This window comes from Misgurnus anguillicaudatus, chromosome 3 (genome assembly GCF_027580225.2).
Source record: "Misgurnus anguillicaudatus chromosome 3, ASM2758022v2, whole genome shotgun sequence".
NCBI lineage: Eukaryota > Metazoa > Chordata > Actinopteri > Cypriniformes > Cobitidae > Misgurnus > Misgurnus anguillicaudatus.
This window is the reverse complement of record NC_073339.2, coordinates 47,261,393-47,283,515: the sequence shown is the minus strand read 5'-3', so window position 1 is coordinate 47,283,515 and position 22,123 is coordinate 47,261,393. Positions and strand designations below refer to the sequence as shown.

Sequence of the window (22,123 nt, the reverse complement as noted above, 5' to 3'; positions counted from 1 at the left end):
TCAGCACAGTCGTCTCGTCTGCTTCAGTATGTCAGCTCCATTGCAAAGTTTAGCTAGCACTGCAGTAGCCTACTTAGTTTATTAACACCAGAAGTATATACTTTTTTGAAATGGTGCTTTATGCCCAGCTGCACTACTTCCTGAACTTCAGCCAGCTCCTTGTTTCCTGTCTGCCATTATTGGACAAACTGATTAATCCAAGTGTGCCTGACCTCAGTAGTCACAACAACAATAATCAGACACACCTGGATTAATCAGTTTGTCCAATAATGGCAGACAGGAAACAAGGAGCTGGCTGAAGTTCAGGAAGTAGTGAAGCTGGGCATAAAGCCTATTGAGTCAGATTACAGCATATATATTTCCACGGCTTTCTGTTTACCAAGCGGGGTTTGCTGCCCTCTAAAGGTCCATGGTGGTACTATAGGGTGGGGTTGTGATATGAATGTCCATTTTAAATGTTTAAAATCTAGTTTATTTAAAAGATGAACAACACAGATTCATACAATGAAAATATATGAATTTAAAATATATATATATTATACAAAGGTCCCGTTTTATTTATAAAAGGTCTTGCTTCAGGACCCAAATTGTGAAGACTAACCAAACACAGTATAAGTATATATTTATTTACTTATTAAATGTCCTTAAAATTTAAGCGCAGTTCTATATTGGTGAGTGATCTCCGCTTCAGAGTGGATATTTAATGAGCTCCCTGATCTCTGATTTAATCCAGTTTGCAGTTATGCATTTAAAACCCCCGTTTTGAGGAACTGAACGATATATCTTGTTGGGATGACGCGCGGGCATTTTTGTTTATTATAAGTTATTATTTTATGCTGCTGAATGATCTCCGCTTCAGCGCGGTAAGTGGCGAGCTAACTTACCTGATATCTGCTTCAGTCCAGTTTGCTGACATTTCTCATCATGAATGTTGATCTGCATGTAAATCCCTGATTTTAAAGAGTTGAACTAACTTAATGGGGTGGTTTCCCGGACAGAGATTAGCTTAAGCCAGGACTAGACTTCAGTTTAATTAGGAAATCTAACTAGTTTTAACAAACATGCCTTACTAAAAACATTACTTGTGTGCAGTTTTAGGCAAAACAAAGGGCATCGATGTATTTTAAGATATGTTAGTGCAAGCTGTTTTCAGTTTGGACAGCTCTTACATTTATTTTAGTCTAGGACTAGTCTAATCCCTGTCTGGGAAACCGCCCCAATGTGTTGGTTTGACAGACAATGCTTACGGTTAGTCCTAGATTGAAACACATGTTTGAGCTGTCTCAACTGAAAATAACCTGCACTGACAGATTTTAAAATATGCCATTCGTCTCAAGATACGCACAATTAAAGCGTTTTTTCAATAAACATGTTAATTTATTTAAAGCATAGTGCTGGCTTTATCTAAGCCTTTTCTATGAAACCAGGATTTTATGTAATGTAGTTTGCAATGCAGAAACATCATTCAGTTCATTCATTGTTTTTTTTTTGTATGTGGAATGATAATAAACATGAAAATGAAAATCATTCAACTTCAGTTTCCCACAGTTTAAATCCTACACTTTTAGGAAGTTACTCACTTTCATTTTGTTTTCTAGGTTAATTCAACTTTTTTTACACTTTAAATGAATATGCAGAAGTATTTTCTTCCTTCTCGTTCAGGCTCAATAGTAAGTAATAGCTTCCTTGAGAAGAAATGTTTTGCTGAGAAAATTTACATTCAGAAGTTATCATGATGTGCATTGCTTGAGAGACTTAATGCTGTTTTACATGCTGTTGAAACTTTCTTTTAAACTTTTTAAACTTTATTTTTATGAAAATATGTTAATTTTCAAGCTAATTTGATTCTTACCGTTTTGGAATCCAGAGATAAAGAGTTTAGCTGATCTCCGGGTCTGGCGCTAGCACTTTTAGCATAGCTTAACACAATCCATTGAATCTGATAAGACCATTAGTATCGCGCTAAAAAATAACCAAAGAGTTTCGATATTTTCCTATTTAAAACTTGACTCTCTTCTGTAGTCATCGTGTACTAAGACGGACGGAAAATTAAAATTTGTGATTTTCTAGGCAGATATGGCTAGGAACTATACTCTCATTTTGGTGTAATAATCAAGGACTTTGCTGCCGTAACGTGGCTGCAGCAGGCGCAATGATATTACGCAGCTCCCGGAAATAGTCCCTCTGGTAACTATCAATAGCAGGAGACTATTTTCGGGCACATATATGAAACTTTTTGCAGTCAATTTGACCCCAAACATTAAAATTGTTGGTAAAATTTGAACATACTGCAACAGTAGGGTTAAAATGGGCATTAAAGCGTGTTAAATTGAAGAATGAATGTATATTTGGTATGAAATAAAGGGCGTGGTAACTTTAATTATCTTCTCAGTTTTACATTTATTGAAGATTCACACAAGTTTAGCAATTTTTCAAACATTATCGTTTAATATAATTTTATCTTTTTACTAATGTACAGCAGTGTAAGTCATTAATCTTCACTAACAGTTTAATAAGAAAATAAACTTTACACTAAACATTTGGATGGCATATCAGCGAAGCCTCATAGATTAACATCAGACTATGATGAAAGAGCTGTCACTTAATGCCTCTATTTATTTTTATTTATGTATTTTATTAATGGATAACCCCTTAAGATGCAGCATCTAATTTTCAAGAGGGCCCAAATACACATAGACATACAACAACAACAACATCAAAAAAGTGCTCAAAAGAGTTGAGCTACTAGACAGCCTACACCAATACCCCAAACCACACAACATATGCCTGACATGTTTTAACTGTCACAAAAAGCACATCACCTTTACCACAATACACAATTGGAACCCATATTATATGAAATATTAATAAGATGTTTAACTTCTTCATTCAGACAGCTGTAAGAACAACAGATTCAGGCAGGTGTGACCAAAATAAAATTTTGATTTGTACGTTATTACACAGTACAGTCTTTACACAGTCCACTGCAATTCTATCTTAAATTGTTACACATTTTTATACACAAATTATTTGATCATTTAGGTCTTAGTGTATAAAGCAAAGATACAAACAAAAAGTGCATGTGAGTATTTTTTAAACAACTTTATAAATATTACTATTTTATGCATTTCAACAGTTTTGCTTAGCAAAAAGCCACATTTCGTATATGAAAGCATGTATATTTTTTGTTTTGTTTTGCTTAATCAACTCAGATCAAGTCATTTTAACTTACTAGAATATTTATATTGACAAGAGATGAGTTGTTATAACATAAAATATAGTTGAAATAAGTTAAATTATTATTTTTTAAAACTCATCTCGTCAAGATAAATAGTAAGTTGACTTGATCTGAGTTCACTCTATAGGCCCTATTTTAACGATCTAAGTGCATTGTCTAAAGCGCACAGCGCGCAGTCTAACGGGCATGTCCGATTCCACTTTTGCTATTTAACGACAGGAAAAATGGTTCATGTGCCAAGCGCACGGCCTAAAGGGTTGTTCCTATTCTCATAATGAGTAATGGGTTGTTTTGGACATAACGTGCAATAAACCAGTGAGAGTCTCAGCTCTCATCCTCTTTAAAAGCCAGTGCCATGCCCAATCCCTATTTTTTTGTTTCAGTCATAGACTTAAAAATAGCAGGCTTTTAATTGCTGTAAATCTATTGATATCCTACATAACATAATCATTGTAATCTCATAATATATTTTGCAAATATACAAAAAAAGGTTTGTAATCTAAAAACACTTCACTGAAAAAAATGATTCATTCAATTTACTCAATTTGTTTAAGGTAAGTGGTCGCAATCAATTTATTTAAGCTACATTTAAACAAAACAAATTAGAAATGTATTAGTAAAATTAGTAAATTTAATTAATAATTTTTTTCAGTGTTGTAGCAAACAAGAGATAAAGAATTTACAAATGTGCGGAGAGCTGTTTCAGCAGTCGGACAGCGCCATGGGTTTTTAAAAAAGCATTACTTAAAAATGTTTTTCATCTCACCATGGGTAGCATTTAAAAAAACATTTAAAAATAGATGCATTTGTTTGAAGCAAATCATTACTTACCAGACTACAGGTGAAGCAGCTCTTTACACCTTCTAACTCATAATCTCATAATCATTCCTTATTTATGTCCAAGAGACTCAATAATAATCTTTTACATTTTAATCCGTTTTTGTGCTGCTGCGCATTCATGTATGTGATAAGCAAACCCGTGTTGTCACTCGTCCCGTTTATAGGCGCATATTACTAACGTGCTCTTTAAATAACAAAAAGAATATTGTGGCATTGACTTCAAACCAGATTTTTGTTGCTCAATGTTGCATTAAAATAGCAACATGCCAAATCCAAATGGGTGCAAATGCATTTGCTATTAAAACAACGTGGTGCTAAACGTGAAAATTATCATTGCGTCGAGTTGAAACTAGCAAAAGACACTTGCGTCATGCATTGCGCTGTGCGGCGCTGGGTGTATGTTAGTTAGAGCCCTATGTGTTACAACAACACATCAGTGCACAACTTGTGTTTTATTTTTGACCAAAAATCAACACAAAATGAATCATTTTTGTGTTCATCCTTACAGCCTACACTGTAAAAAATTGTCAAATCAAGAGTTTGGTTCCAAAACGCGATTAACGTCATTTTTTATGGATTTATTGCATTTTGTGGAAAAAATAATTAGTTTTTATAATAAATATTTGAAAATCAAGTTATGGATTTGAATTTTTTATGTTTTTATAATCTAAAGATGCTATGTGACAGTTTGTAACAGAAAATAGTTGTTTTCATCTTGTCACTTTCTTGGTATAGAAAACAAGTTTTTACCGAAATTTGTCAAAATGGATTTATTGTGTTTTGGAACCAAACTCTTCATATATTTTTTACGTTACTTTAACTTAATAAATTTATTTAATCAATTTCAACTTATTTTTTAAGTTATGTCAACTTATCAAAAAATGACTTTCTTACTTACAAATACAAATATCAAAAAATTCTTGAATTAAGATGCATTTTCTTGATGAACAAGATGACCAAAGAAAATAAATCTAGCTTTAAAAATATATATATAAAATTTAAGTCAATTTGTGCATAAAAAATTGTGCCCAGTGGATAAGGATAACTTTTTTCTTCAATAGTTCATTCAAGAAAAATGTAAGAAAAATTAGCTTATTTTCTTAGGTCAAGAATTTTTTGATATTTGTACTGAAAAAAGACTTGACTACTAAGTAAGGAAATCATTTTTGCAGTGAAATGGTAGATTGAATTGACTTGCAAAACCAAGGTTATTTTTACAGTGTAGATTAAAGAGTGAATGATGATTGGTCATTTTACTGTCTTTCAAATGTTGGCTTTAGTGAGTGACTTTTCATTACCAACAGCTCATTTAAGGAAATATTTATGCCGATAATTAAATATAAAAACATATATATGCATTTGGTTTTAGGAACATGAACATTTCACTTCTTTTAATCATACACTTTAAAAACAAGTCAATTTAACCTGTTTTAAGTTTTGGCTTTTGTTGACATAACTTATAAATTCAAGTTAAAATTATTTAACTTCAAATGATGTGACGTTTTTACAGTGTACGCTACTCTAAGTCGGATGAGGATTTGTTGATCACAGCCACCTTAAAAATCTCTTCTTTTCCTTAAATCTATTTCAACTTGTAGAAATCCATGAAGGCCTGTTTAAAGGAATCCCCAGACAATGTGTACAGCATCATGTTAAAAACTGTGTTAGAAACAGCGATCGGTCTTGATACTGTATATGCAGCTTGCACACCGTGGTCCAACCTGCAGGTGACTTTCGGCATGATCCTTGTGTAAATTCTCAAAGCTCGTAGTACGTGAAAAGGCAAGTAACACACAAAAAAGCAGGTCCATATCAACACAATAACTCTTCTTGCCTTTATTCTTGCCCTGCTCTTTGTGTGAGCACCCTTTCCTAACTTTCTCATGATACGCCAGTAACACAAACAGATCACGATTAGAGGCGATATATATCCCACTATAGTCATCACCCAGCTAAACGGCCAGATGAAGTCTATATTACTGCTGGCGAGGTCCGGACATACGGTTTTGTTGTTTTGGAATTTTAATTCAAAGTTATTAAAGATTGGAGATATCATGGCCACCACATCAACCCAGACTAACACACAGGCCAGCAAACCCCAGTGCACCTTCTTAATTTGCTCCTCCTGCGACGGATGAACGACTCCAATGTAGCGGAAGATGGACAGACAGGTGAGGAAGAGGATGCTGCCGTATAAGTTAAAATGATAAATGAAGCGTGTGAAGCGACACATTCCAAGTCCCAGCGTCCAGGTGTCATTGAGAGTATAGTAGTAAACTAAGAAGGGCAGGGAGGACATGAGTAGGAGGTCACTGACGAGAAGATTTACCATGATGATGGTCGTGTTGGTCCAAGGCCGTACTTTAAACAAGTACACCACCAGAGCTGAGATGTTCCCCACCGTACCCACGATAAAGATGACGCTGTACATAACCGGCAGATAGTAGCGCTTTACAAAATTTTCCACATGGACGCAGTTGTCTGTTGAACTGTTCTGCGACATGATTCTCACTGCAGAAATAGAAAAGGAAATGGAGAACACAGATAAAGGGTTAAATCCAAATTATATTACAAAAATGGTTCTGGGTCACATGAATCACAGAGATAGCTTTTAGTTGTAACTGATTTCATGCAATAATTCCTTTCTCAATTCAGACAGTCATTAACCTGCATCCAGTCTTCAGTCCATATTAAAATCATTTTGTCCCCGATATCACTTGAGGGATAATATAATATTATCCTATTATTTTATACACTTTTGTTTTACTAAATATGTTAATATTCATGAAAAAATACCATATCGAGAGTAGTCACTATATCACATTTATTTTGTAAACATAAATGTATTTTTAAAATTCAAAACTTATTAAACATAACGTCTCGGTTACGTATGGAACCCTCGAAGGGAACGGAGACGTCACGTCGTGACCGCGTCTTGCGGGACCAATCTACTTCGAGAAACTACTAACACACCAATGAACTTGGCATGCAGATATTTGCATCTGATAGCGCCGGACCGCCGCTCAGGTTTTTAAACAAGGATCAGGTGCAAAATCATTAGCTTGATTTTTCGCTGAGAAAGCTGGCAACAGTGCATGGCCTAATTCAGCAATGGAACAGAACTGTGGCGACGGGACGTGACGTCTCTGTTCCCTTCCTTCAGGGAACATATTCATGAAAAAATTTTGTTCCCTTCCTTCAGGGAACAAGGGTTACATTTCGTTCCCTTTCAGTCGGTCACTACGACGCCAAAATAGAGGCTGCAAGCCGACACGAGCCGACCTAGTGGTCTTTACTGATTAGAAGAAAGAACCCGGGAGGATACCGGCTCAACACGAACACTGTAAAACCTGAACGTGTAGGGTCGCCCAGCCAGCAGCTCTGCAGATGTCTGTTAGCGAGGAACCACGAGCCAATGCCCAAGATGATGCCACACTTCTTGTAAAATTTGCACGCAGATTAAACGGGTGTCCACAATCCATTGGGACATCCTCTGCTTGGTGACACCATTCCCTTTCTGCTGACCACGGTAACAGACAAAGAGCTGTTCTGAGGTTCTAAAGCTTTGAGTCCGAGTTACATACACAGGTAGCGCATGCACCGGACATAATAAAGCCATGGCTGGGTCTGCCTCCTCCGAGGGCAGCGCTTGCAAGTTCACCACTTGGTCTCTGAAAGGAGTAGTGGGAACTTTGGGCACATAGCCGGCCAGGGTCTCAGTGTTACGCTGGATTCAGGGGGCTTGAACTGTAGGCACGAATCGTTCACCGAAAATGCATGAAGATCTCCTATCCTCTTAACCGAAGCCAAAGCAAGGAGTGTTAAAGTTTTCAAAGTGTGAAACTTTACACTCACAGAATGCAGAGGATTGAAAAGGAGCGTCCTGTAAGGCTTTCAGCACCCAGACAGGTCCCAAGGAGGAATAGAGGGAGGATGAGAAGGATGCAGCTGCGATATAATGGTAGAGGGAGACAGCCTTCTGTCCAAGGGATGTTGGAGATAAATAAGCACAACTCTGATTGAGCATTCTCGGGGGTCTTCTCGTTAAAAAGCACACCAGTCAACAAACAGATTCCATTTTAGCGTGTAGACTCGCGCTGCAGAGATGGTGTTAGATACCAAGTGTGGTAAATCACCTAGAACCTCTGCGCCCCGTCCAGAGACCACACATGGAGTTTCCACAGATCGGGGCGCGGGTGCCTGTTCCTTTCTCAGGGGAATAAGCCAGGGAGGGGCTGTCATGAGGAGAGTGAGCTCTGGAAAACAATTCCTGGTTGTCCAGTACGGCGCAACTAATAGAATGCGCTCCTCATCCTCCCTGACTTTGCACAGTGTCTGCGCAATAAGGCTTACTGGGGGAAAACCCTGCGGCCAGCTGTGTGCCAGTGCATCCACGCCGAGGGTTTCCACAGTTCCCTAGGTTGTCTCTGGAGAAGCAAACAGATCTAACTGTGCTCTGCCGAAACGTTTCCAAATCAGCTGAACCGACGGGGGGTGGAGTAGCCACTCACCGGGGCGCACTGCTCGTGTGAGCGCCTCTGCCGTTGTGTTCAGCGCCCCCGAGATGTGAATGGCACGAAGAGACCTCAGATTCTTCGGACTCCAAAGGAGTAGATGACGGGCGAGATTCGACAGGTGACGAGAGCCCAGACCACCTTGGCGATTGATATAAGCTACAGCTGCAGTGTTGTCGGTGCGCACTAATACTCTGAGCTCAGTGCCTTAGCCTGGCGGACCTGACGCGAACCGTGTCAACCAACATGCACCTCGGGAATGAAAGGCACAGAAGGTTGTGGCTGTTCTTGCAGTCCTGAAGTACCAATCATCTAGGCGGGACAGTGTGGGTGGGGGAGGAGTTCTCCACTCCACACAGACCGTCTTTGCGGCCCGAGCGTACATGGCCCTCACTCTTGGTCGAGCACGGGAGCCCCTATCCGAAGACGGGAGTGGGTCCAAGTCGGCCACCGAATAGACGACCCCCTCTCCGATGCTGTGACAGACATAGAATCCTCGTGAGGACTGAAAGAGGATGAGAGCGCGTAGAACACGTGCCACCCGTCTCTAATGGCACCTCTGGCTGTGGATGGGGGTGCTGAGAGTTACTGGACGAACCAGCTAACTGATTCAGCACTTTATATACGAAGATAAGACTTCCGGAGTTTTGCCACCGCACCTTAAAAGGGGCTCCGCAACGGAAAGGGGGAGTGACGTACCCGGAGGTACGAAACCTGTCTCCGCCATCCAAGAGGGTCACGCTCTCTTAGGAGTATCAACCCTCCACGAACGCAGCCTCAGCATGCACTCCTGCGCACGAGAGAGAACGATCGGGGCCACCCGGGGACCCATACATTTGCCGCATCCAGAAACACGGACGGAAAGAAAAAATGGTGTAATTTATTCAGGGACTACTACATAAACAATAAACTTTAATAAATCTACATGCACAAAATGGTCACGTGGAAAAGTGACGGCAATGCATAAGGGGCATATATGGGGAGTGTCTACCTCTACAATGCCAGTCTTGCTACTTTTGACCTTATAAAAGATTTTAAGGTTAAAAAAATCGTGGTAAGCATATGCTTAATAACTTTTATAATATGCGGGGGTCCTTGAAAGGGTTCTCCCCTGTAAGTAGTCCCTGACACCAAATAGTTTGAGAACCACTGGTTTAGACTACTGGGACGAAAATATAAGTCATAAACTCATAATACAGTTAGTACACAGTTTAATAGGCCTAGTTAATACTAAGTGTGAAATACATACAAGCTGTGTGCATACAACCACAGGGTTTGACGATCCATCTTTCGGGAAGATCTCCTGTTTAACCACTAGAGGGCGGAAAACTCATATTCAATTGTATTTTCTTAAAGGAAAAGCACTTTATTGGCTTGTTTGTGTTTGGTTACAATATTGCTAAATCACTATACATAACACAAATTATAAGAAATATACATTAAAATGTTAAAATTAAAGAACATTCTTGGTAAAGAATAAAAAACTTAAATATTTTGAATAAAAAAAAATTGTGAGCAACTACAAGAGACAGACAGGCAGATGGATGGATAGGTAGTCAGGACAGACCGACAAGACAAAACAAAACAGAAAATTGAGATAAATTATAGAAAATACATTCTTTAAAAACATCAGAAACCAAAACTCTTTGCACACTCCTGCAGTCATAAAATTGTACTTTCAACTTTTTCTAAAAATCATTTGTAAAATTCAGACCTTGTATTGAATAATTCAGGCGTTTCGCTTTGATTGATAGATTCTTAGCGGTCTGACGCACATCCGCAGACAGTATAGTATAAAATATGTCCATTGTCAGACTGAAAATCAAGTCATCCCTAAATCTAAATCCTCAGGGTCTGATGGAGAGTCTGTGCCTTTGACTAAAATTGGATCTGATGGCCTAATTTAGTGGATTGAAATGAGAGCAGATTCAAAAGCAGGCCAGACTGAAGGCCGGGCAGGCGTGGCACATTAGAGGACTGCAGATCTATATATCTGATCTCAGATCAGAATGAATCCTCTCGGTTGTAAACTGTGATGCTGGCTGGTTGATTTACTCGGCTCAGGAGGAACTCGTATTAGCGCTGCATGCCGCTCGCTTTGAGTTTTTAGATTTTCACACGCAGACAGAAGGTGGAGACGCAACGAACGATGAAGCTCGCTCTAAACAGCACTTATCTTGGCATGGCAACATATCATCATCTTGCTGTGATCTTCCACCCACAGATAGTGTGTGTGGCTACCTGCTGTCCAGCTGGCCCTTTTGTGCCCTGCATCCACAAACAATGATAAACCATTGGTAAACTGTATTTGGGGTTATTTCAGCTCCTAGTACCATCTGAATAATACATGCTCAAAATACATAAATACAGAATATGAATGTAAAAGGTAAATGTGTAAAGACCCGTTCACACCAAGGATGATATAATGAAAACTTACATTTGACAAATGCTTTTATCCAAAGTGACTAACAATGCATTCAATCTATACGTTTCATCACTATGTGTGTTCTTGGGATCGAACCCTCAAGGCTTTGTGCTGCTAACCAATCAAGCTGTTAATTCAGCTTCATCAGCTATTAAGGTTGCAAAATAATTTAAAAACAAATAATTTCCATAAATTCCCATTAAGTTTTCAATTTGGAATATTTCCAAAATTCCCCAGATTCAGTTCCTATGGAAAGTTTACCTACAACTTTCCGCCCCTTTGCAACCATATCAGATAAAAGCATTAAGTTCAAACTTGTGAAACTGTATCGTGCAAGCTTCAAATAAACATAACACTGTCTGTTGGTTTAGACTCAAGGTATTTTATTAACTTAGTTTACCTAGTTCCCTTTCGAGGGAACTTCAACGCTGCATCAGAGCTGACGCTGCGTCTTTCTGTGTGTCAGCTCTGACCCAGCGTCTCGTTCCCTTCTCAGGGAACAAGGGTTACATACGTAACTTGAGACGTTCCCTTTCGAGGGAACTTTAACACTGCGTCAGAGCTGACGCTATAGGGAGACGCAGCATTTCGTTCCCTTCTCAGGGAACAAGGGTTACATAAGTAACCTGAGACATTCCCTTTCGAGGGAACTTCAACGCTGCGTCAGAACTGACGCTATAGACGTTCCCCATAGCGTCAGAGCTGACGCTGCGTCTTTCTATGTGTCAGCTCTGGCCCAGTGTCTCTTTCCCTTCTCAGGGAACAAGGGTTACATACGTAATCTGAGACATTCCATTTCAAGGGAACTTTAACACTGCGTCAGAGCTGATGCTTTAGGGAGACACAGCGTCTCGTTCCCTTCTCAGGGAACAAGGGTTACATAAGTAACCTGAGACATTCCCTTTCGAGGGAACTTCAACGCTGCGTCAGAGCTGACGCTATAGACGTTCCCCATAGCGTCAGAGCTGACGCTGCGTCTTTCTATGTGTCAGCTCTGACCCAGTGTCTCTTTCCCTTCTCAGGGAACAAGGGTTACATACGTAATCTGAGACATTCCATTTCAAGGGAACTTTAACACTGCGTCAGAGCTGACGCTATAGGGAGACGCAGCGTCTCGTTCCCTTCTCAGGGAACAAAGGTTACATAAGTAACCTGAGACATTCCCTTTCGAGGGAACTTCAACGCTGCGTCAGAGCTGACGCTATAGACGTTCCCCATAGCGTCAGAGCTGACGCTGCGTCTTTCTATGTGTCAGCTCTGACCCAGTGTCTCTTTCCCTTCTCAGGGAACAAGGGTTACATACGTAATCTGAGACATTCCATTTCAAGGGAACTTTAACACTGCGTCAGAGCTGACGCTATAGGGAGACGCAGCGTCTTGTTTCCTTCTCAGGGAACAAGGGTTACATAAGTAACCTGAGACATTCCCTTTCGAGGGAACTTCAACGCTGCGTCAGAGCTGACGCTATAGACGTTCCCCATAGCGTCAGAGCTGACGCTGCGTCTTTCTATGTGTCAGCTCTGACCCAGTGTCTCTTTCCCTTCTCAGGGAACAAGGGTTACATACGTAATCTGAGACATTCCATTTCAAGGGAACTTTAACACTGCGTCAGAGCTGACGCTATAGGGAGACACAGCGTCTCGTTCCCTTCTCAGGGAACAAAGGTTACATAAGTAACCTGAGACATTCCCTTTCGAGGGAACTTCAACGCTGCGTCAGAACTGACGCTATAGACGTTCCCCATAGCGTCAGAGCTGACGCTGCGTCTTTCTATGTGTCAGCTCTGGCCCAGTGTCTCTTTCCCTTCTCAGGGAACAAGGGTTACATACGTAACCTGAGACGTTCCCTTTCAAGGGAACTTCAACGCTGCGTCAGAGCTGACACTATAGGGAGACGCAACATTTCGTTCCCTTCTCAGGGAACAAGGGTTACATGAATAGACATTCCCTTTCCAGGGAACTTCAACACTGCGTCAGAGCTGACGCTATAGACGTTCCCCATAGCGTCAGAGCTGACGCTGCATCTTTCTATGTGTCAGCTCTGACCCAGTGTCTCTTTCTCTTCTCAGGGAACAAGGGTTACATACGTAACCTGAGACGTTCCCTTTTGAGAGATCGAGACGCTGCGTCAGAGCTGAAGCTATAGGCCTTCCCCATACTGTCAGAGCTGATGCTGCGTCTTTCTATACCATCAGCTATGACGCAGCGTCTCGTTCCCTTATCAGGGAACCAGGGTTAGATACGTAACCTGAGACATTTTCTTTCAAGGGAACTTTAACACTGCGTCAGAGCTGATGCTTTAGGGAGACACAGCGTCTTGTTTCCTTCTCAGGGAACAAGGGTTACATACGTAACCTGAGACATTCCCTTTTGAGGGAACTTCAACGCTGCGTCAGAGCTGACGCTATAGGGAGCCACAGCGTTTCGTTCCCTTCTCAGGGAACAAGGGTTACATACGTAACCTGAGACATTCCCTTTCGAGGGAACTTCATCGCTGCGTCAGAGCTGACGCTATAGGGAGACGCAGCGTTTCGTTCCCTTCTCAGGGAACAAGGGTTACATATGTAACCTGAGACGTTCCCTTTCGAGGGATCGAGAAGCTGCCTCAGAGCTGACGCTATAGGCCTTCCCCATACTGTCAGAGCTGACGCTGCATCTTTCTATACCATCAGCTCTGACGCAGCGTCTCGTTCCCTTATCAGGGAACAAGGGTTACATATGTAACCTGAGACATTCCCCCTCAAGGGAACTTCAACGCTGCGCCAGAGCTGACGCTATAGGGAGACGCAGCGTCTCGTTCCCTTCTCAGGGAACAAGGGTTACATACGTAACCTGAGACATTCCCTTTCGAGGGAACTTCAACGCTGCGTCAGAGCTGACGCTATAGGGAGACGCAGCGTTTCGTTCCCTTCTCAGGGAACAAGGGTTACATATGTAACCTGAGACGTTCCCTTTCGAGGGATCGAGATGCTGTGTCAGAGCTGACGCTATAGGGAGCCACAGCTTTTCGTTCCCTTCTCAGGGAACAAGGGTTACATATGTAACCTGAGACGTTCCCTTTTGAGGGATCGAGGCGCTGCGTCAGAGCTGAAGCTATAGGCCTTCCCCATACTGTCAGAGCTGACGCTGCGTCTTTCTATACCATCAGCTCTGACACAGCGTCTCGTTCCCTTATCAGGGAACAAGGGTTAGATACTTAACCTGAGACATTCCCTTTCAAGGGAACTTCAACGCTGCGCCAGATCTGACGCTATAGGGAGACACAGTGTCTCGTTCCCTTCTCAGGGAACAAGGGTTACATACGTAACCTGAGACATTCCCTTTCGAGGGAACTTCAACGCTGCGTCAGAGCTGACGCTATAGGGAGACACAGTGTCTCGTTCCCTTCTCAGGGAACAAGGGTTACATACGTAACCTGAGACATTCCCTTTCGAGGGAACTTCAACGCTGCGTCAGAGCTGACGCTATAGGGAGACGCAGCGTTTCGTTCCCTTCTCAGGGAACAAGGGTTACATATGTAACCTGAGACGTTCCCTTTCGAGGGATCGAGACGCTGTGTCAGAGCTGACGCTATAGGGAGACGCAGCGTTTCATTCCCTTCTCAGGGAACAAGGGTTACATATGTAACCTGAGACATTCCCTTTTGAGGGAACTTCAACGCTGCGTCAGAGCTGACGCTATAGGGAGACGCAGCGTTTCGTTCCCTTCTCAGGGAACAAGGGTTACATATGTAACCTGAGACATTCCCTTTCGAGGGAACTTCAATGCTGCGTCAGAGCTGACGCTATAGGGAGACGCAGCGTTTCGTTCCCTTCTCAGGGAACAAGGGTTACATATGTAACCTGAGACCTTCCCTTTCGAGGGATCGAGACGCTGCGTCAGAGCTGACGCTATAGGGAGACACAGCGTCTCGTTCCCTTCTCAGGGAACAAGGGTTACATACGTAACCTGAGACATTCCCTTTCGAGGGAACTTCAACGCTGCGTCGGAGCTGGTGCTGTAGGGAGACGCAGCGTATCGTTCCCTTCTCAGGCAACAAGGGTTACATATGTAACCTGAGACATTCCCTTTTCGAGGGAACTTCAACGCTGCGTCAGAGCTGACGCTATAGGGAGACACAGCGTTTCATTCCCTTCTCAGGGAACAAGGGTTACATACGTAACCTGAGACATTCCCTTTCGAGGGATCGAGACGCTGCGTCAGAGCTGACGCTATAGGGAGACACAGCGTCTCGTTCCCTTCTCAGGGAACAAGGGTTACAAACGTAACCTGAGACATTCCCTTTCGAGGGAACTTCAACGCTGCGTCAGAGCTGACGCTATAGGGAGACGCAGCGTTTCGTTCCCTTCTCAGGGAACAAGGGTTACATATGTAACCTGAGACATTCCCTTTCGAGGGATCGAGACGCTGCGTCAGAGCTGATGCTATAGGGAGACACAGCGTTTTGCTCCCTTCTCAGGCAACAAGGGTTACATATGTAACCTGAGACGTTCCCTTTTGAGGGATCGAGACACTGCGTCAGAGCTGACGCTATAGGCCTTCCCCATACTGTCAGAGCTGACGCTGCGTCTTTCTATACCGTCAGCTCTGACGCAGCGTCTCGTTCCCTTATCAGGGAACAAGGGTTAGATACGTAACCTGAGACATTCCCTTTCGAGGGAACTTCAACACTGCGTCAGAGACACTATAGTGGGTGATAAAATTAAACGGTCGGTCTTTAAGTTGATAAATACAGTAGCTTGATGATTTGTGGTTTGTAGCTTTACAGGTTTATTGCTTAAAAACATTATTTATAATTATATTTATAATTTATAATTACTATTTATAAGATAAGCAGGGGGTTTACACCAAATATCCATAAGCAGAATTGATGCTGTGATCTATACATTTTTTAATAAGTTCATAGACATATAAAAATAACTACAGTTTCTTTTAGGTTTGTTTGCGTGACATTAAGTGCGTTAGATTTACAATAATGTGTTTTGTATCTTTGTGCTGTTAGTATTAATATGTAAGTGGCTCTTTCTCGATGTGCCGATATTCATGGTTTATATATGCATTTGTCTTGTAGGAGATGTAGGTGTTGCGTGGGCTGGCTTGCCATTGGCTTTTCTCCCCATTTCACTAAGTCTCTTTCTCTCTTTTTTTCATTCTCACGCCCTCGCTGTTGCCAACCACAGGAAAATATCTTCTGTTAACCATCTCCATTTACCTTTAACTGTGTGTTCTGTTCATGTTTGTGCTTTTCTGTGTTTTATTCTCTTCCTGTCACGTAAGGGTCAGACACTTTACATGCATTATTGTACTGCGTATGCAGGAGTCCACTCACATTCATACCTGTAGTGTTTCATTTATTTAAATCGTGCTGGTAAAATCCTGTGGACAACATATTTATCCATATGTGCATTGTCTGTATACATATTTTGTGAATGTTTCGCTGGAAATAAACAAAAACAATCAGATTTATCAAATATTAAAGATTTGAAACAATTACCATAGCAACAGCAGGGAAATGATGTGAGATAGCAATGAATGATGACTTGTATATTATATAAAAATGTATAATATTTAGTACTGTTTTAAGTGTAGATGTATATGAATGTCAGAGTAACCTCTGTAACCTTACATTGCAGCTACTATATTGTAACATTTTTGTACTTAAAGTAATAAAATCATATTTTCTAGGCATTGAGTTTATTGAATATAGCTGAATGATCTTTACTGCATGTATGTATGTATGTATGTATGCAGTTACACACATGTATGCAGATATAACAGATATGTGTCTGTCTGTGTTTCTGCAGTAAACTGCATTAATATTTCGCACAGACACTACCGAGCTCACGCTGGACTTTAAAGACACTCATATTCTCACATCCAGACACATAAATGGTTCAGGGTTCTGAATTTAGGACATGCACATTCATTTGAAATCGTTTTCAAACGCTAAATTCATGCTTTCCGTCGACGTTATATTCATGTCCAAAAGATAGTTTTGCAATGACCAATGACCTTTAAATTCAGTGATTTGTTGTCTCTATTGCAGAAGTGGGGCATGGGTTGATATGTGTTTTGGGTGTCTCTGAGGGATTTATAGATTTCTTAATATTTGTTTATCAGTCACTGGCATTTGAAGCCTTTAAAGTCTATTGAATTATACTCTTCAAAGATATAAACACAAAGGGCTAATGAGCAAGTATACTGTGGTCCGAATCCACTTTTGCTAATTTAATGACGGGAAAATGGTTTGTGCGCCTGGCCCACAGTCTAAAAGAGTTGTTCCTATTCTTATAATGAGTAATGGGTGTGTTTTGGGCGTAATGTGCAATTATCTCCCATCCCCTTTCAAAGCCAGTAGCGCTCATGCCATGCAGAATAAAGTAAAAAATATATATTTAATTTTAACCTTATTAAAACTGTTATGTTACAGGTTCGTAACAAGTTTTTTGTCCAATGCAACATGAATATATTTCCTTGGATTTAAATATTTGGAGGTCTAAATATATTTTTAATGCTTTAAAATGTATTTATTTCAAAATATAAAAAATGGCCAAAAGATATTGGTAAAAATATTTTATATTTTTATTTTCAGCAAATATATTTTTTGGCCATTTTTTGTATATTTTAAAATATATTTAAAAAAGTATATTTTTTCTACATGGGCTGTGTATTAAGGGGTGTCGCCCATTTATAGCTCTTTAAATAACAAAAACAATATTGTGCCATTGACTTTAGACCAGGTTTTAGTTGGTCAATGGCGTAGTCTATTTTAGTTGCCTTAAAATAACAACGTGCCAACAATGCACCTGAACACACCTGGTTTTCAGCACGCCCTTGCATTTGCTATTTAAACATGGCGCTGTATGTGAAAATGATAACTGCGTCATGTTAAAACTAGCAAAAAACACTTTCGTCGCACCTTGCGCCGGGTGTATGATAGGGCCCAAAGTGTTTTATAATGGTGTAATGCATTACCGTTGTGGTTGAAATGATTTTTGAATAGATATAATTTGCATCCGTTCTGGATCCTGCCTCCATCAGATGACCCAACACATATGGAAAGATGGAATAATCACCATATATAATTATGTCTCAGTCTCTCTATTACCAGCAAATAGAGGAAATTTGTATGCAGTATTAATAAACAGAATAAATATAAGCTAAAGTGTGATCTCCTCTTACACTTGATCAATAGTAGGAACCGGCAATCTAAATGAAATCAAATCCTAATTTCTAATTCTAATCAAATAACTTCAGACTCCTTAAAAGAGTTCAAGATGTCTTTAGTACCAAGAGAGATCAGACTAAACACTGACTTTTACATGAAGGAGACACTTTGTTCTGAAAATTGGTCAATTTGTGTTCATATTTTCTGTTGGTATCGTTATAATCCCATTGATTCCGATGAAAGCATTATGAGTAAATCCGTGATTTCCACCTCTGTGTGCTCAACAATTCTGCAATATTGCATTGAAAGTCTGTTAAGTGTTAATCCGGTTGAAACAGGCCATTGACAGTAACGGGAAATACTACCATCCATCAGCAAATGGGTGATTGTAATACTCCAGGGAGGAGAAACACAGGGGTTAAATGCACAGGTGGAGCATTTTCAATCAATCTAATCGACTCATCTGACATACACTATAAAGCTTCACTATCCCTCATTTACTGGTCATTTTCTATTACTAGGTTAACAGTTTGCCTTTAGTCAGTGACCCTCATGTATGACATTAATGACATGATGTACAACATCAATGTTTAATCATACACTGTATTAATACATTAAGCTACCAACAAATGTTTATAAATAATTTGAGGTTCACAGAATATTAAATCAATGATAATAATAGATTGATTTTATTGTATTTCTAATAAATAACTATGTATTAAGTTACACTATATCTTTTTTTGACATATTCTTAACATCGCATTAAAGATCTAGAGGTCTCTTCCCAGCATCTCCGTTCAACACTGTCACATGATCCTGTCCTGTATTATGTTTCATATAATAATATAAAGTCTCCATTCATGTTGGACGGAAACAAATAATCACTGTAAAAATTAAGTTTCATTGGCTTGTCAGAGGATAGTTGAATTAGAGACTGTAAATGTAGAAAGCGGAAATCTGTCAATTTCATCTCTTCCTAACTTTACAATACATACAGTATACACATACTGATGTGATCCACAGTGTGAAATATTTAGAGGCAAGATTTGTCCATCCGCAAATAATGCACATCATTAAAACTAAACACATCTGACCTAAAGGATGCATATTTACTGTCAGCGTGCGTGGGTTAAGGCATTGCAGTAGTTCTGGTTTTAAGGCTGTTGAAATGGTTTTGTTTATAACGCTCACAGCTAGATCTGAATGTTCAAGCTGCTATTCCCAAAGTAGTTGAAATCAAGAATATTTATGATTTAGCAATGCTCTTTTTAATGGCTGCAATCCACAACTGCCAATCTACTTTTCAGATTTAAAAGTCATTATCAATCAGTTATCTTTATATTGCTTCAGCATACAGTACCTGTATATATATTGGATGAACTGCTCCTTTTATGTTTTACTTGAATCTTTCTCCGTTCACTTTCACTTCTGCAGGCCTATCGATTTGTTCGTCTCATGAGATTCAACCCTGAGTCAGCCTGCAGATGACGCTCATTAAACCTTTAGTGATAAGTGCGTTTTACGTTCAGAGAGTTTTTGTGTCTTTCAGCTAGTAACACACCCAACAGAAATCCAGAAAGTATATTGGCATGATGTTTAAGTTCTTATTTTAATGAATACCATTCAGGGTATCAGTTATTTGGAGAGCTTCATGTCGACACTGCAGTGATGTTGTGCCATTTTTTCTTGGATGCGTTCGGGTGTCGTTGTGCCACGAGAGGTTATATAGAGATTACACACAGCCTCTCTCGTCTGTTCCTTCTCTTTCCCATGAATTATACAACACAAACAATAAAGTTTATTGCATTTTGTACCCTAATGGGTTGAATGTATTCAAAGACTTTCCGTAAATCCATTCCCTGAAATAAACATTTTCCTAACATGATTTCCATCTCATTAGAGTCAAATTGATAGGTAAACATAACTCAGGTGTTGTTTGTATTTAATATTGTTGATTTGGCTAACAATGTAAATTTATATCATTATGCTGCGTTTACACGCCGCGGTAGAGGGGTCAAGCGCAAGTGATTTCAATGTTAAGTCAATGTGAAGACGCGTTGACGCGCGTCTGGAGGTCTCGCGGTGCGAATGAGGCATTTAGTGAGGCGCGGTAGACGCCATTCTGCCTCATTAGTGCGTCTAGTTAGCGTGAATTGCGCGTTGTGAAAAAATTGAACTTTGGCGGAAAAACGTGCCGCGTTAACCAATCAGGAGCTTGCTTTAGTAGTGACGTGATTACAGAAAGCGAGCGGAGTCTCGATGACTAGAATTTCACGCACGGCTTTAACAAGCGAATGAAGAGAGTACACTCAAACTGTTTAAGCTACAAACTAGGCGCGGTAGACGTGATGTTGACGCCTAAAACGCGGCTGGTGTAAACTAACGTTTATGCTGCGTTTACACCAACTGCGTTTGAGGTGTCAAAATCGCGTCCACTGCGCCTAGTTTGCTGCTTGAACAGTTTGAATACTTTCGCGTGTCTACAGCAAGGTAGAAGCGCGGAAAAAGCAAGCATTTGACACGCACGGATAGAGGGAAAATAGTTAAAAAACGGCGGGAATGCCGCGGGTCGTAAACATCACGTGACTCAAAAGTGAAATCTGTAAAACTTACCAGGTTGCCCAATGTCCTCAATGACACTCTTCCAAGCGAGGTCCTTTTTATTCCTGTCTTCTCTATAGAAATAAGAACTTGTGTCGTATAGCTCCTGGTGACTGCTCACGGACAATATCAAGCATTTCTTCAGGTTGAATGAGTGACGCCAGGCGAGGCTGCCGCCACAGCAGCAAGCAGGCTCCTGATTGGTTAACGCGGCGCGAAAATCCACCAAAGTTCGGCAGCCGCAAATTAGTGTCAAACGCAAAAATCACAATTCACACATACCGCGACAGACACTCAATTCGCGGCATTTGCACGAACTACATGAGCAAATGAAGCGGAACCACGTCCACCACGCCAAACACCTCATTCTCGTCGCGAGACATCCACGTCTCACATTGACTTAGCATTAATATCACTCACGCTTGACGCCTCTACCGCGGCTGGTGTAAACGCAGCATTAGGCCTACTTAAAGGTGCTGTGTGTAGATTTCATGGACATCTAGTGGTGAGATTGCGAATTGCAACTAACGGCTCAGTCCACCACTCACCCCTCTTTTTTTAAATGCATAGAGAAGCTACGGGAGCTGCCACAAGACAAACATGTCGTCATCTGAGACAAAAGTTTGGCTAAATATGGCTCATTCTATGGAAATAAAAGCAATACAGCTCATTTTGTAAGATCTTCACTGATAATATAATTATGTATATTATATTGCATTTCTGTGAAGAGATCCTTCTAAAAGTCCCACAAATAAAGAAAATGAAATGACTGAAGAAATTATGTTTTTTGGGGAAAACATTCCAGGATTTTTCTTATTTAAAGGACCTTTATGGATCCCAACACCTCTTGACGTGATGACATATTACATGAGGTCGCGCTGGCGCGTCACATGATCGGAGATATACGAAAAGTTGTGGTTTAAAAAATGACAATCGTTTAGCTAGATAAGACCCTTATGCCTTGTTTGGGATCGTTTAGAGTCCTTTGAAACTCAGTTAAAACTGCGATTTTAAAAATTAAGTTTCTGCATTAAAACGGTTCACGTATGCGAAACTACGCCCCAGTGTTTACAAATGTGGAGAAAGAGGACTGTTCCGACGTTGTTGTATGTGGAATGATACTAATTCATGTCTTTGTGTCAGTTTATTGTTTAAAATGGTCCGCGAATGTGCGTTTCATATATGTAACACGTGACCTTTCCACGGCATTACGCAATTACGTAAGGTCACAGGACTGGAGATAGACGAGAAGTTGTGGTTTAAAAGTGCATTTTTTTTTTTCTTGTCAAAAATGACAATCGTTTCACTAGATAGGACCCTTGTGCCTCGTTTGGGATC

General features: G+C 40.5%; 1 protein-coding gene across 1 annotated transcript; it reads right to left on the bottom strand.

The window, feature by feature from the left end:
• Window positions 1–5,135: 5,135 nt before the first annotated feature.
• Window positions 5,136–6,740, bottom strand: LOC129445535 (2-oxoglutarate receptor 1-like). The gene has a single exon (XM_055206722.2). The coding sequence runs from the start codon at window positions 6,579–6,581 to the stop codon at window positions 5,661–5,663; it is 921 nt and encodes a 306-aa protein (XP_055062697.2). The 5' UTR covers window positions 6,582–6,740; the 3' UTR covers window positions 5,136–5,660.
• Window positions 6,741–22,123: the final 15,383 nt, after the last annotated feature.